This window comes from Monodelphis domestica, chromosome 1 (assembly GCF_027887165.1).
Source record: "Monodelphis domestica isolate mMonDom1 chromosome 1, mMonDom1.pri, whole genome shotgun sequence".
NCBI lineage: Eukaryota > Metazoa > Chordata > Mammalia > Didelphimorphia > Didelphidae > Monodelphis > Monodelphis domestica.
In genome coordinates this window covers 185,177,264-185,195,038 of record NC_077227.1, presented here as the reverse complement: position 1 = coordinate 185,195,038, position 17,775 = coordinate 185,177,264, and the positions used below count along the sequence as shown (strand labels likewise).

Sequence of the window (17,775 nt, the reverse complement as noted above, 5' to 3'; positions counted from 1 at the left end):
CCAGGTAAGGCTAAGGGCACAGTTGTTCTGCAGACACCTTTACTAAAAGAAAAGCTGGCCCTTCAGGGGATTTTCCATCTGGTACCCAATCACTGGATGTCTATAGTTTCTGTCCCCAGATGATATATTCTGTTGTCTGAGTCGGTGATTAAAACTTTCTCTTAAAATGTCCTCTGATTTTAATGTAATGACTGTAAATTCAGTAAACAACATCGCTTTGTTTTATTGTCCTATTTCAAAGAATGCATTTCTTGGTGGGCTAAAATTGTAGGCAGAGATCACATTACATTGTTCTGCAACTTGGTGTGTATTATTTTTGATGCTGATGCCCAGGATTCCTAGAAAATTTTCCTTATTTTCTTTAACCATCCCCCTCCCATCCCACCCCCAGTATTTAGTGGCAGTATTTATATGCCAAGCCAATCCTTCTTAAATCCTTGAAGCTTAAACAACCCTATAGAGGAAATCTGTCAAGTTCCCATTTCAAACTCTGATCAGCAGGGTGACTTAATTTTTAAGTCATTTAAAACCTTCAAGATGATTTTGTTTTCACTATATTTACCTTCCCCCTCCTCCCTTACCTCCTGGAATGTGGAAATTTGCTATGGTATCCTCATGACTTCAAAGACATCCTGCTTGCTTGCTGAAATGGGATCTTATGCTATAATCATTCTGAAGAGTAATGAAATGAATTTAGCTCTAGGTCAGTGTCTTGTTAAAGTTAATAGGCATGCTGGGTGTAGGTCACTATGATTTACTTTTTTTTTTAAACCTCTTTAAAGGAAAGCAAAAGAAATATTGTTTGGAAGAAGCACAGGCTTTACCAATGGCTATGCATTTTGTGAAAAACTACAGGAATTAAAGCGGGGTTCAACTGTAGAGGAATCAGTAACTGGGGATTATGCCTTAATCATAAATGGGCATAGTTTGGTGAGTAACTTTTGAGTTTTGTCCTTCCTTATTCTTTACCCCCAATAATTGTCTCTTTTGTATTGTCACAATGAACCCTTCTTTTATATTTCCCAAACTTCTGACATGTGGAGAAACACAGCTCGTACAAATTATGGTTTCACTTCTGCAAAGGAAATTTCTAATATTAATTTCATATTTATTGTCCTTTGAACTACCATGCCGTGAAATGGTGGGTCCATAAAACTAGCACATTCACAGAATCTCATTCTTGTCCTACTGAGCATGGGCCATTTAATGCTATTATTTAAGGGTTTGTGTAAGGGGAATATCACAAATCCCTGCCAATTAATTAACAGAATGCAAGGGGATGGATGGAATACAATTGTTTTTCTTGCTAATGTTTGTGATTTGAGGAGCACAACCTGACCTTCAAATAATTACTACACCAAATTATTGCCATTAAGATACCTCTGGTGGTTTTCCAAAATAGCAGCATTTTATAGTGATGCCAAACAATTTGCTTTGATTAGGAAATCTGGTTCTTGTCATAATAGAATAAACTTGCATTGTGCTTTTAATGTAGTTCAGGTTCTAAATCTTGAACAAGTATCAAAGTGTCCTTCTGAGCTTCTAATTTAGAAGACAAAAGCTCCTATTGCACTACAGAGGAATTATCATTTCTATGCACAAAAGAACTAATCTCACATCTTTCTCTGGCTTTGATGTGCATTTTTCACTTTGGGAGTTTGAAAAAGAAATACATCTTCCTGTAGACAGTTTCTTAGAGGACAAAAGCAGTTGGATGTGAGTATATTGTATTTTTTTCCCCCTGTGATCAGCTGTCTGTTAGCTCTTAGTGTTTAAAGCATTATCCAGCTGGATTCCAGACGTAATGATGTGTTGCCTTCCACACCATGGAAAGTTACAGAGCTCAGCTGCAAGCCAAACTCAGTTGAAAGGTTGTAGAGGCAGCATTACCCTCCTCTCTTGCATAGATAAGCAGTAACCCAAGGTTGTAATATGGCAACTGGACGTTGAATTGAGCTGGATGTTGAATTGATGGTCTTCTGATTGGGAAGGTGACAGTCCTGAAAGTATTCCTACATGGCAGTGGTTTGATTTGCTTTTTGTAAACCTAAAGAGACCATGAATAGTGGAGAAAAAGAAACTTAGAATTGAGCAATTTAACATTTTTATATCTGCAAATTCTACTCAATCCAAGTTTATTTTCAAGAAGAATTGTTCGTGTTTCAAGTGGTATGACTGCAAGTTTTCTTTAAAGGAAAAGGAAGTCACTCACCTTTACTTTGCTCAAAATCTAAATCTCTAGTTTTATAGGGTTTAGATGAGCCCACTCCATCACACAGGTTGCTCACACTCCTCTTTCAACCTTTGATTACATAGTGAGATGGCCAGTAGTTGTAGACTAAACTGAAATGCATCAGCCATTCCTAGAAATGTTGATGGGGTTCTCAGGATCACATTTTCTTTAAGGCCTTGTATCATAGCCTACATCAGGTCCATAGATCCTTTCATTTCTTTCATAATAAAATACTTCTGATTAATGATTCAAAGGAATCCGATTTCAACCAAATCTTTATTTGTTAATATTCTTATTTTCTTTTGTAGTAGGATGCTAGATTAGAAAGAGTAGGGATTAGGAGGTTTGGTTTTATTATACATTCTCTTTGTTTTGTTGCTATTCAGTCATTTCAGTGGTATCTGATTCTTCATGGCCCCATTTGGGGCTTTCTTGGCAGAGATATTAGAGTGGTTTGCCATTTCCTTCTCCAGCTCTAGCTCATTTGACAGATGAGGAAACCAAGGGCAACAAGATTTAGTAGCATGCCTAGGGTCACACAGCTAGTAAGTATCTGAGGCCAGATTTGAACTCAGGAAAATAAATTTTCCTGGCTCCAGGTCTGACATGACAGTCTATATACACTGCACCACTTGACTGCCTCATTGTAAAGTACTAAAAATGTGAGAAATTATTATTATATACAGAACTATATCTTCTAATAGGAAATAAAGTATTCAATAATTTTTAAAATATTTTGTTTTTATTGTACTTTTTCCTAAGGCTATTTTATGTCTTTGACCTTTAATCTGAACTATTTCAGGATGTGTAAATTTATCACATTTATTCCATATTTAACACACACATATATTTATGAGACACATTTTTCTCAATTCATAGACTTTGTAGCAAGGGTAGGACTTTGGCTTAGACCATTGTCTTCTTGAAGATGATGTCTTTTAAATCAGAGCATCTCTAGGCTATGTTCTATTTTGAGAAGGATAGGTTGGATTTCAGGTTTGTGCTTGTTCACAGTTTTTCACATCTAGAAATGCAACTTGCGTTGCTAACATAACAGCATCCTTGGATTGTCTATAAACTAAGATAACATGGCATCATACATGAAGACAGATGCTCTTGGTGCCATTGCCATCAGCAAAATAATGCCATGTACATGAGTTTGTGAATGCCTCTGTGAGAAAGAGTTTAAACTTGGGAAGGAGTAATGGGAAGGGAGGAGGGATAGGATTTGATTCTGAAAAGATGGCTATATAGGAAAAAGAGGAAAGAAAGTACTTATATCTATCTCCCCCCCCCCTATTCTCAGTCTGTTCTGTTGCTTTGCTTCCTTGAATCCATGATCTCATGAAAATAACTCATTCTTCCAAAGGCGTAGATCATACCCATCCTCACCTCTTTACATGCAACTTGGGTATATTCTGCCATTAATCCTTCATTGAGGGTTTACCAGTGTGCTGAGATCTTCCTCTATGTCTTTTAATATACAGGGGCGACCAGTGTGGTACTCAGACTGGGCTGTACATCTGTTATTCCTCAGCCTTGCTATATGACTGGACCCCCTCCTTTTCCTATCATGCAGAAAGTAGATGACATATTTTTGCTACTTCTTGTACACATATTGCTGTTTATATGCTATAATTACATTTAGAATTACATTTTTTTTAATAATTTCAGGTAATTACAAATACAATTATATATTCTAATTACAAATTATAATTATAAGCCCTTTTGGTGATTTTATGTATATATGTATATATATATATATAATTCGTGTAATTATATATATATTTAGATAGGTGAAATATCCTTGCTTATACACACTTTTAAAAATGTATGTATTTTTTTACCAATTAACATGTAATAACATATTTCCACACAAGTTTTCTCAAGTTAAATGGTTGATTTTATCTCCCTCCCTCCTTTCCCTTCCCCCTCATTGTGCTGGCAGGTTATTTGATCTGAGTTATACACATATTATCCTGAAAAATATATTTCCATATAGGTCATTTTTATAAATGAATAATCTTATAAAAACAAGACCCCAAAACAGAAAACCAAATAAACAGTGGAAAAAGTGTATGCTTTCATCTGCATTCTGACTCCAACAGTTATTTTCTCTGGAGGTGGATAGCATTCTTTGTCCCAAGTCCCTCAGAATTGTCCTGGATCATTGTAATGCTTATAATAACTAAGTCTATGGTGATTATATTTTGGATATTGGAGTATTCTGTGATTTGTAGCCATGTGGCATTACCAGAAAAATATTGATATTAAGAAATATGGGAGCAGCGTGGGATCATTGAAAAGACTTTATAGTTTTCCAAATTCAAACTGTCCTACTGGACTAGATGTCTTCTGAGTTCCCTTTTACCTCCAGATTTATAATTCTTTGATTCCAAGATCTAGATCAAGTGGACATCAGAACAGGCTTCCTGCTAACTTATTTTCCTCACTGAAATTCTTGTTATCTTATACTATTCCATTATCCTCGATGTTAAAGCTGTCCCCAAACTGACCTATTTAACAGTCTACTTGACCAGGAAGTCAAGTGTTTGCTTGCTCAGATGATTTTTCAGGTTTGGGGGAGGCGGGTTTCTTTGCCTCCACTTCCCAGTAATTTACTAAATTGCTTAAACTTTTGTATTGCCTTGGGAATATCACTCAGTATACATTAGCCAATCACAAGTTTGAACTGAAACTGCAAGGAAGAGTTGCGGGGGTTTTGTTTATTATTTTGGAGAATTCTGGGGAAAATATATCATAAAGGGAAGAAACAGGGTCAAAATAATAATAAAAATAATAGCTTACATGTATGTAGCACTATGTGTATGGCACTGTGCTAAGCACTTTACAATTATTGTTCCATTTTGTCCTCATAATATCTCTAAGAGGTAGGTATTATTATTATCCTTATTTTACAGTTGAGGAAACTGAATAAAAAAAAAAAAACTTAAGTGACTTGTCCAGGGTTATATACCTAGTAAATGTCTGAGGCTGAATTTGAACTTAGATATTCCTAATTCTAGGCTTAACATTTAATCAATTGTACCACTCAGCTGCCTTTATGCTCCTCTGTATTTCCCTACACAGATTCTGAGAAATCCTAAAAATTAAAGATGAGATTAACAAATTTGATTGTAAGAAAACCATTGAATTAATAAATAAAACTCATTTGGATTTATGTAAAAACTTCAACAAACTAGATAAACCATTGGTTAGTATGATTTCAAAAAGAGGGAAGGACAAATGACTAGTATCAAAAATGAAAATGGTGAATTTACCACTCACAAATAAAATCAAAGCAATTATTCATTGTTATTTTGTTCATTCATATGTCAACAAATTTAACAATTTAAATGAAATGGAAGAACACTTACAAAATATAAATTGCCTAGACTAATAGCAGAGGAAAGAGAATATCTAAATAAACCTATTTTAGAAAAAGAAATTGAACAAGCTATAAACTTCCTAAGAAAAAAGCAGCAGGACCAGATGGATTTATAAATAAAGTTTACTAAATATATGAAGATAATATAATTCAAATTTTAAATAAATTATTTAGGATAAGTCCTTCCGAACCCCTTTCATAAAACAATAAGGAAAGAAAATTATAGCCAATTTCATTAATGAACATAGATGCAAAAATCCTAAATAAAATATTTTGCAGGAGACTACAACAATATGTGTCAAAGATTACACATTATGGACAAATAGGATTTAGATCAGGTATTCAGGGATTGATAAATATAAGGAAAATTATTAACATATATGATTATATCAATAAAAATGTAATAAAATCATTTGATTATATTAACAGATGCATAAAAAGATTTTGACAAAATACAACACTTATGTCTATTAAAACACTTGAGAGTGGGTATCTGGGTGTGGCTCAATGGATTGAGAACCAGGCCTAGAAACAGAAGGTGCTAGATTCAAATCTGGCCTCGGACACTTCCTAGCTGTGTGACCCTGGGCAAGTCACTTGACCTCCATTACCTAGCCCTTACTACTCTTCTACCTTGGAACCAATACAAAGTATTGATTCCAAGATGGAAGGTAAGTGTTTTCCAAAAATAAAGAAAGAAATAATAAAACACTTGAAAGCATAAGTATAAATGGATTTTTCTTTAGGCTAATAAAAGTACATACTTAAAACCATCAGCAAACATTATCTATAATGGGGATAAATCAGAATCCTTTCCTATTAGATCAGGAGTAGAACAAGGATGCCCATTATCACTAATATTATTTAATATTGTATTAGAAATGTTAACAGTAGCAATAAGAGAAGAAAAAAAGTTGAAGGAATCAGAATGGGCAAGAACCCATTTCTCTTTTTGCAAAAACTAATCTACTTATTCAATACCTTAATTAAGATATCAAAAAATCATTTTATTATGCTAGAAAAATAATAACAAAATTAATTTGTGAAAATAAAAGGTCAAGAACATCAGAGGAATTAATGAATAATGTAAAGGAATGAGGTATAACAGTACTAGATTAAAGTGGTAATGATCAAAATTACCTGGTACTGGCTGAGAAATAGAAAAGTAGATCAATGGAATAGAATAGACATATAATAAAGAGTTGTAAAAGATTATAGTAACCTTATGTTTGACATAAGTAAAGATCCAAGTTTCGGGGTTAAGAATTCATTGTTTAGGGAAAATTGTTGAGATGGAAAGTGGTGTGGTAGAAATTAGATATAGACCAATATTTTATATCATTTACCAAGATAAGATCAAAATCAATGCATGATCTAGACATAAAAAGAGATATCATAAGCAAATTAGAAGAACAGGGAAGATATCACCTATCAGAACATTATATATAACAACAGAAATATTATTTGAAGAATTACGTGTAATGTTCACCTCCAGAGAAAGAATGTATAAAAGAGAAATAAACATAATTTTATACATATTTATATATTTTTGTCAATGAGGTCTTCTCTATTAGGGGAAAGGGAATGAGGTAGGGAGTTGATTGAATATTTTAATGTCACAAACAAATAATTAAATAAATTTAAACTTAAAAAGCTACTCTGAAAGATGGCTCTGGTTAATAATACAATTGATAATGGGTTGAGAGAGACTCTGGCCAATTGGTGTGGTGCGGATAGCACCAGGTTTGATGAGATACCGGAATTGCACTTTAAAGACAATACATCTCTTCCAAAGTTGGAGAAGGAAGCAAAGATCTTCACCTCTCCCTGGGAAAGGAAGGAATTAGAGTGGTTGTCATTCTTTGCTGCAATTTGTAGCATCCCATTTCTTTTTCCCTTGCTCCTCTGTTATTTCACTATCATTTATGCTCATTGTTACACGGGTTGCAAACTTTTATGACATCATATGTTGCCTGGCAGTAGAAAATGGGAAGGATGGGAAGTTTGAGAAAAATGGAGGAAACATTCATCAACCCCTGTGAGGCACAGCATGAGAGAAATGAATGATGTTATAATAGCTAGGGAGATGGAGGGGAGAATGACAAATCTTATGGTGGGATAATATTACTTAGCCAGCTCAAGGTGATAAGGAGAAGTAATAAGCAGAGAAAGGTTAATAATCTAAAATAAAATTTTTAAAAATCTCCTAAACCAAGATAAAGATTCTCCTCCTTGGGCCAAATCAGTCTAGAATGAAGTAAGAGAAAAAGGTTGCATTTCAGGTACACCACATATATCCTTTTTTGGATTCTTTTGTACACACCATTGCTCCCCTTTAGCTACCTGCCTTGATAGCAAATTGCAGGATGATGAGAATTTTTAGAGTAAAGGAATCCTCTCCACTCTTTACTCCTCACCCACACTAATCATTGGTCTTTATCTTATACATGGAAACTTCTTCACAGTGGATTTTACTATTCTCAACAGGACGGACCTCCCACCTCCTTACTGTATTATGGGATATTGTATCTAAAGGGCAGTTGGGAACATTTCATCAAATCTGGTCCTATTTGTGCTGTGCCTATTAATAACATTCTTTCTCAGCCTAGTGTCAATCACATTATTAACCAGAACTGCAGCCGCCTCTCAGTCTTTGTAAGGAAGTCCAGAGAAACATAAATCTGTAACCAGACGACTACTTAAATCCTGGTATCAAGATGAAAGATTAAATTCTCGTCCCTCATTCTCAACTTCCCTTCTGACATCTTTTCTGTATGACAGTAATTATGTTTCTCCTTTATAAAATATTACCAATTTCTCTTTTGTGTGTGACTTTATACTTGGCGTATCTAGTTCTTTTTAAAAATATTCATTATTTTAAAACATAAAACTTCTAGGTATTCCATGAATACTATCATTTAAAAATTTTTTAATTGCATATTGGTTCCAAGGCAGAAGAGTGGTATGGGTTAGGCAATGGGGAATCAATGAAGTGCCCAGAATCACACAGCTAGAAAATATCTGAGGGTAGATTTGACCTCAGACCTATTTTTAGGTCTGACTCTCAATCCATTGAGCCACCTAGTTTCTCCCTCCTATTTATTTCTTAATATTATACCATATTTTCATAATCTAATGCCCATCTTTGCTTTGAAGTTTCTGAGAATTATAGAATGTAAGCTCTTTTAGGGTAAAGACTATTTGTATTCTCAATGCTTAGCCCAATGCTGACTCCATAGCAGGACTTAATAAATATTTGTTGAAAGAATGAACTGAAAAGATGATTTAGTTGGAAGGACCTTTACTGAATTAAAAAAAAAATTCTTTACCTGTTCATCCCCTGAAACAAGTGTTGGTACTTAAGCTTCAATGATCTTCATAAAGATTGTTCTGCTCATGTTTACCATGACCAATAAAAGGCAAGATGACCATTCATGAAATGATGTTTCTTTTGATTTTAGGCACAAGATAAAACAAAAAATCCATTATTTCCTCTCCAAGGAGAACCTGTGAGCCATTAGTTTCTTCAATTTTCTGATTTGATTTATAGCACAAATTTCAACACTGATATGGTTCAGTTCTTCTAGTTGTACTGGGGCTCTCACATTTAGAATATCAGCAATTAAGTTAAAGTTTATAAATATTCTAATAACTGAGTGATTAACTTTTTTTAGCACTTTCTGTTCCCTCCCCTTTCTGTTAGTCTGCCACCATCACTACAGATATGTAATGGGACCTTCTAGAACCGAGGGCCATTTTGTATTTCTTTCTTGTTCACCATGGTTGGAGAATTCATTACTTGTTAGAGTCATTCACTTAGCTAATCTGGTCCTTGGAGAGCAGACACAGCTTATTACTAGAATCCTACCTGAAGATGTTTCAACATAATAGAAATTTTCTGAACTTGGCATTTCACTGTCATAGCCATTGAGAAATTGAAGTTGGGTTGCCTACTTGTCACCATGGCATATGACTTTTATAGAAGCCTCTAATGCCATCTGAATAAGATACAGCAATTCCAGAAAATCAAGGTTACTCAGAGAGGGGGATCAGATGGAGTAGTTTAGTTTTTATTCCTATCATCTGGTTCCTCCTTAGTTTCTTGGTAGCAGAACTGGAATGGTTTTCCATGTCCTTCTTCATTTCATTTTACAGATGAGGCAAACAGGGTCAAGTGATTTGTCTAGTGTCACAAAGCTTGTTTTGGGGCCAGATTTAAATGTATGAACATATCTTTCTGATTCCACACCTAGTGCTCTATCTATTGTTCCACCCAGCTGCCCTTGCACAGAAGATAATGACATGTATTAGAATAGTTTCTTAACAAGTGTTTTCCCTTTATCAGGGCCATCAAAGGGCCAGTTTTTATTTACTCTTCATGGTACTTTGAAAAGTAGTCAGACATGGATTATTTGTATTACTCATCTCTATGATTATAGCTTTGCATTCATATTCCATCAGATTATTTTGTTTGAGCTGAAAATGATCTTTCTTTAGTTAAGTCCTTAAAGGATTTTGTATGGATTTAGAGGATCATTGGTTTAGAGCCAGAAAGGACATCACAGGCTATCAAATTCTGCTCCACATTTTACAAATTAATGAACTGAGATCCATAGAAGCAAAGTGAATTATCTAAGATTATAAAACTAGTAAGTAGATGAGAAAGGATTTCAATCCAGGTTTTCCTGCCTCCAAGTCCAGTGCCTTCTTTAATAGACCATGCTACTTCTCTCTCTAGGTAATGAAAGAGTCAGAAAACCCAAGTCAGAATCTTCACTTTAGTATCTACTACCTTTAGTAAATCACTTAATCTCTCATGGTCCTTGATATGCTTCTGCTATGGACTCAATGATCAGAGGTCTGAAGTTTCAGGGAATCAAGATCCTGGTGGGGGGTGAGGAGGGGTGGGCAACTGGGTGGCTCAGTGGATTGAGAGCCAAGCCTAGAGACAGGAGGTCCTAGGTTCAAATCTGGCCTCAGATGCTTTCTAGCTGGGTGACCCTGGGCAAGTCACTTAACTCCCATTGCCTACCCCATATCACTTTTCTGCCTTAGAACCAATAGACAGTATTGATTCTAAGATGGAAGGTAGGGTTTATAAAAAAAGATGCTGGGGGTCTAAAGGATGATTCCATTCCTTTTTGAAGGATTCCAATGAGAGCGATCCATTATGTTCTGAGATAATACATTCCACTTTGGGGTAGCTCTAATTATTAGGAAGATTTTCCTGACATCCAGCCTAAATTGACCTCTTTGCAGCTTCCATCCATTATTCTCAGTTCTGCCCTCTCTGACCAGATGGAGTAAATCTAATTCCTTTTCCAGATGACAGCCCTTAAAATACTTGAAGACAGCTATCATGTCCCTCCTCCCCTACATTGATTTTTTTCTTCCCCATGTTCAACACCCCCATTTCCTTCAACTTATCCTCTTTTGTTAAAGACTCAGGGTTCTCCACCATCTGGATTGGATTGTCCTTCATTGTATACTCTCCAGCTCATCTATGTCCTTCTTAAACTGTGGTGCTTATAATGGAACATAATATTCTGGATGCAGTCAATAGGGCAGATTGAATAGAGACTATGACCTTTTTATTCTTGGAAGTTATGCTTCTTTTAGTGTAGCACTAGATTTCATTAGCTCTTTTGGCTGCCATTTCAACCTACTGACTCATACTAAATTTGCAGTAGACTGAAACCCTTAGACTTTTTTTCAGAAATACAGCTAAAGAACTATGCCTCCCTATTCTGTACTTGAGGAGCTGATTCTTTGAACCCAAGTGGAAGACTTTACATTTATTGAATTTCACATTATTAGATATAGCCAGAATTCTAGAATGCCAAGTTCTTTTGGATCCTGATTCTAACCTCCATTGTGGTTGCCCTTCTTCCTTAGTTTGAACTATGCAAATTTAATGAGATTGGAATCTATGCCTCTCTAATACATCATGAAATGATTCTTTTCTGAAAACTTCTTCTTAACAGGGCCATGCACTTGAAGCTAATCTACAGAGTGAATTCCTAGAAATTGCCTGCATATGTAAGACTGTGATTTGCTGCAGAGTTACTCCTCTTCAGAAAGCCCAAGTGGTGGAATTGGTTAAAGAGTACAGGAAAGCAGTCACTTTGGCCATAGGAGATGGAGCCAATGATATCAGCATGATAAAAAGTAAGGGGCATAAAATAAAGACTGTAAGTTTATATATATATATACATGTGTGTGTGTGTGTGTGTGTGTGTGTGTGTGTGTGTGTGTGTAGCCATCAAATGATCTAATGGAAGAGGGAAACTAACCCAATTATATAAAATAAAGGCTGCTTGCTATAAAATTTAAATGAATATCCAATAACTCCAAGCATTATATTTTATAAGATTTATTAGTAATCACTTGAAGTGGAATACATACAAGAACAAAAGTAAAAGTCTGAGTAAAGCCACGTGAATAAAATTCTCCTGCCTGGCACTCACCGAACCACCACAGTTGCATTCCCGGGAGCAGAGAATGAGGGCAGAGCTACACAAAACTTATATCTCCCCTATGTTAGTACATTAGCATAAATACATAAATGGGATTCTGGGAGAGAGAGTCTCTAGGGAGAAAATTCTAATTATACACTGCCCATATGATATAGTAGTTAGAAAGTGGGTCTTGTACTGATAGGCAGACTTGGCATTAAGCCCAACCTCTTACATGTATTGGCTTTGGGACCCTGAGAAAATCAATCAACTCCTCAATATTCAAGGTAACTTTTTCAAACTAATTCACAAAACAGTTTATGATATGCATGTGGCAAAGAGGGAGATTTCTTTACTATGGGTCTCCCTTTGCTGATGGAAATAACTAAGTCTAGACCAAACTTTTAAAAAATGCATAAAATCAACTTTTTCTGTTAATAAAATGATTATGATTATATAATCTCCATAAAATAGATTATTTTATTATTATATCTACTACTAGCTTTGACGTATTTTAAAAATTTTGTCATTTTTTTAATCAATGATTGCTAATAGAATGGGAAGTTGCTTGAAATATATTAGAAACATATGTAATTCACCTTGGGTGATATAGCTTTTAGTGTCAAAGATGGGATGTGAAACTAGGTCTTCCAGACTCAAAGCCCAGCATTCTCTCCATGAAATTGAGCTGCTTCAAGTGATGCATTCAGGTCTTTAAAAGTTGTCTCACCAAGCTGACTGTGTGGTGCTTGTTGACTGATTCATTTCTAAAAGAGTTAAATCAGCATTTTACAAAATTTCTGGATCTTCATTTCTATCTTCTTCACTTCACAGGTGCACATATAGGAGTTGGCATCAGTGGTCAGGAAGGAATGCAAGCAGTTTTAGCCAGTGACTACTCCTTTGCACAATTTCGATATCTCCAGCGACTCCTCCTGGTTCATGGAAGGTGGTCCTATTTCCGCATGTGTAAATTTCTGTGCTATTTCTTCTACAAGAATTTTGCTTTCACCCTTGTGCACTTCTGGTTTGGATTCTTTTGTGGTTTCTCAGCACAGGTTGGTAATAAGTATTTTTCTTTCTTTGACTAGATCCCTAAACTGAAGAAAACCCTTCCATGTGTTTTATTTTGAGTTACTAGGATCTGTTTTTCAAACTTAAAAAATTTTGTGGATCTATTACTAAAAATTATTTTAAGTGCTGAGTGAAAATAACAGTAAATTTTTGGAATGATAATTGATAATTGACAAACACTGAACATAAGAGAAATATGTTTAACTTAATTGTTATTTGTATTGCCCAAAGAATCATATAGTCATGGTACCTTCACACCAGAAAGGAATGTGGAGATCATTTGCTACAACTGCTTTTTACATAGAGAGAAATTGAGGTCCATAGAAATAAAAGAATATGCTTTGGGATATATAATGATTTATAGGCACTTAAAGTAAATGGTAGCCACAGTGTACCTTTTCTTTCTTATTCATTAATAAAATCTAACTTACTTTGTTATATGATGGGAGGAAAATTTGATTTTTGTACTATAGTCTAAATACCATTGAAAGAAAATCTAATCATGAGTTCTAACACAGTATCCAATAGCAATTTTAGGTTTTATTGCCTGGAAAGTAAGAGTGTTTGAGACTGGGATTCGGTCATTAAAACTTAGCCATCAGTATTATTCTTGATACAGTTTTTGGTCATCTCCATAGTAGGTTTTCTTCACTCATGTTGTCAATTATAACTCCCTTCTATCTCCCTCCCCAGTCCCCTTTCCTGCTAGAGCCTTGGACTCTGCCCCTACCAGTTTAGTCATCGAGTATTTATTAAACTTTTGATTTGGTTCAGGACTGTGATGAGTGCTAGGGATACAAAGAAAGTGAAAAAAAAAAGTTCCCTCCCTCAAGATACTCATAGTCTAATGGGAAAAAAACGACATGAAAACAATTATGTACAAACATAAATTAATATGTGTATTTATCTGTCTATCTATCTGTATACCTGTCTATATACCTGTCTGTCTGTCTGTCTGTCTGTCTGTCTATCTATCTATCTATCTATCTATCTATCTATCTATCTATCTATCTATCTGTCTACCTATCTGTCTTTCTATCTGCCTATCTCTGACTGTCTCCGTTTATTTGTCTATCTGTCTGTCTGTCTCCATTTATCTATCTCTGTCTTTTTGTCTGTCTGTCTGTCTGTCTATCTATCTATCTATCTACCTATCTATCTATCCATCTATCTATCTAATAAATTGAAGCCTGTGAAAGACTTCCTTCAGAAGGAAACATTTTAAGGGAGACTTAAGGGAAGTCAAACCTTAACCTCTTTTTTGCAGAAATACCCATCCCATGCCTTTAGGCTTATATCAATTCTTGTTTTCTCTTTCCAGTTACCTTTTATGAATTCTCTTCCCTCTTTAGAGTATGTTTCTCAAGAGGAGGGATAATCTTCCTTACTTATGTTTCTATTTCCAGTGCTTAGCATAGACCCTGTTATATAATAAACTTTTTTTTAATGTAATAAACTTTTAATGAATTATCTATCTTTATAATTTAAAAGTGATAATATTCATATTACTTCTAAAAATTGAATTGTGGTTAATGTCTTCATCAAGGAAGAGCAATCAATAAATTCATTTATCAGTGCTTATTATAAATAAAAACTCATTAGATTAAGGAAGATATCATATCATGAGCTACAAGTATCAGTATAGAAGAATTTTGCCTCTGAATCCTTACTGTGAAAATGAGACCTGAAATTCAAGTATATCAGTGAAACTGGAAAAAAAAACCCAACACAATAAAACATTTTTCTATAATGATAACTATCCATGTCAATCTTGATTTTTTCCATGATAAATGAAAACATAAGACAAAAGGAAATTGCGATTAAATGAAAGGATGGCTCATCTTTTCCTTAGATAAGCAAATAAGGAAGCTAAGGGAGTTAGGTCACATACCCAAGTCAATAAGAAATGTCATTTTCATAGGACACTTGGTCATAATGTCTTTCAGTGCTTGTGAAGAGAATAAATAACATGAAGATAATAATTTATATACTAACAACTGTGAGGATGAAAAGGCAGAGAAAGTCTAATTTGCCAAAATTTTCCAATCCCAGTTGACATTTATTTTGATACTTGGTTATTTCAGTGCCAAGGTAGTCCCAGAGGAGGATATTGAAAAACACATTGAAAAATATGACTGAGATTTGAGGAATAGGTCAGAAACCTTATGCTTTTTAAAAAAATCATTTTTATCATTATTACTTTCTTCCAGAAGAGAACCTAACAGCATACAATGAAGTTTACTTTGACAGCAGACATGAAAGAACTGGTTACTGATGATATACACACACACATATATGCACACATACACACACACACAGACACACACACCAGAATCAAATTTTTGGTGCAATTAGACCACTGACTAGTTAGATCGAAAGTCAACATTAATATCAAATTGAAATAAAACAAATATAATATGCAACCACCTCATTCTAACCCACTCAATTGAGCTGAGGAGAATAAAAAGTGGGAAATCAAAATAATCACCATCTTGTGCAAAACTTTAACTTATGTAAAGGAGCTGCCAAGGTGCTTGCTTAGCTGGCAAATACTTGATTTTTTGCCAAAGATAGAGACATAGCAGCCAAGGACATTACCAACATAGAAGTCAAATGTGCTTGTAAAAGACTATAGAGGAATATGACAGAAGAAGCAAGACCTCCATATTAAATAACGAAAAGCAAATATAAATGAAAATAAATCCATAGAAAACTTAGCACGAGACCTAATTAAGCCAAGGCCATATAAATAGAAAGTGCCAAAGCAGATTTCAAACCCAACAACTCTTGACTCCAGTCAGCAGGCTTCCCATTGTACCAAGATATTAATGTTCTTATTCTACAGATGAAAAAAATGAGCCTCAGAGAAGATTAAATGATTTGCCCAGGCTATACAACTTCTAAAGTGGGTTTAAAGTCCTTGTCTTCATAATTCTATCTACTATATCCCATTTTCCTTCATGCACAATGGAGAGATCCCTGTTGGGCATAATTAGTCTATAGCATATTGCAGAAGATGATGTGCATTAAAGAAATGAGGGGACTTATGACCAGATATGGAAGAAGGGAGTCATGGAGTGAGAGGGAGGGAATAACAGATAGAGACCAAGTTCTTGACTAGTGCTGAGGAAATATATAAGAATATAGAGGAAGACTTCTAACATGGTAGATCCTTTGGGAAAATCCATGGGAGAATGATGGCAAGCACCACAAAGGATGAGAAATAAGGTGGTGTTATTAAGTAAATACCCCCATTGACAAGATCAAAAATCCGTTTTAGGACTGAAGCATTATGGAAACATCTTAATAAAATTACAGCCAAACACCTTAAAGCAACAAATAATCAGCTTTCACAAATAGAAGTATAAACAATGCATATTAAGTATTTTTCTAATCAATTTCCCCTGCTATGGATTTTGCTTGTATTTGAGCTTTATTTAAGACATTACTATCCATGACAAGCATTTTTCTTTTAGAGATAAAAGGTTCCTTAGGGATCATCTAGTTCAGCTTCTTCATCTAACAACTGAAGAAACTGAGACTCAGAGAAATTAAGTAATTGAAGTCATGTAGATGGTAAACTACAGAGAGAGATTTTGAAACCATGTCCTTTGACTTCAAATTCAGTCATCTTTCTATTGCACCAATGTGCTTCTCTGATCCAGGAGTGTGTGAGTTAATGTTAAATGATGGACTCTTCAAAAAAAAAACAAGGAGCTTATAACTTTTTGTTATTTTTTATGACATACTTTTAAGTTTAATCTATGTTGCTAACATTTTCTTCAATGCTTTCCTAAATGTATACACTTAAAACAAAATATCCTCATTTGTAGCACTTCCTGATTTCCAAGGTATATAGGCTCACATTGAAAAGAGCTGACTCCAGTCTAACCCTGGATTTCGTTATGTACATTTTGCTAAATTTTATTAAATCTAATAATATTTTAAATGTACTAAGAGAGCTTGATATGCAAAAGAATCCTGTGAGATCTTTTGTAAGGAGAATAACAACCCTCTAGTTTATTCTTTTTATAAGGTTCAAATGTTTTTTTTTTTAATTGAGTATTCTAAAAGTGAGAAAGACCTGCATGTCCTTGACCTTTTCCCCTTAAAACCAAAGTAATCTAGAGAAAACTAAAAAAATAGATTATGCCCATATTAGTCCCCTCTCATTAGAGCTCTTTGCAGGTAGGAGAAGAGAGAATAAAATCTTGTTTTCAGATTCTGGTTGATACAAGAATTGATCCTGTTGATATTTCTCAAGTTCCCATTCACAAATTCACAATCAAGATCTCCTTTTTAAGAGTGGGAGTAGAGAGAAGTGGAACATTTGTGTGCTCATGAGTTTTGAGTTGTACTTTTTCTGTACTTTAACATGGAAAAGTATCAAAATTTGACCCATTCAATTCATAGCTGTCCAAATCCTGTTTATTTAGGGGTTTCTCTGAGAGACTAAGTTCCATCCTATGCTAGTCTGGGGTACATGAGGTTTTTATGTCACATAGGGTGGAGTAAAAAATGAACCTGGAAAATCCCTGTTAACTGGCAGAGGTACAGGTTGACCCCTCCCAGTGCCAGCTCCACCCCCCCCCCATTTGGCATTCTATGTGGGCACAGATTTCTGA

The 17,775-nt window shown here is 34.8% G+C and overlaps 1 protein-coding gene across 6 annotated transcripts in view; it reads left to right on the top strand.

Moving 5' to 3' along the window:
- The window catches only part of ATP8B4 (ATPase phospholipid transporting 8B4 (putative)), a 384,379-nt gene that overhangs the window by 318,008 nt on the left and 48,596 nt on the right, over positions 1-17,775 (top strand). For all 6 annotated transcript variants that reach the window (XM_056810175.1, XM_056810180.1, XM_056810178.1 and 3 more), the window contains 3 exons: positions 783-930; positions 11,606-11,789; positions 12,911-13,134. In XM_056810175.1, the coding sequence (XP_056666153.1) occupies positions 783-930; positions 11,606-11,789; positions 12,911-13,134 (556 nt within the window). The remainder of the gene's footprint in view (positions 1-782; positions 931-11,605; positions 11,790-12,910; positions 13,135-17,775) is intronic.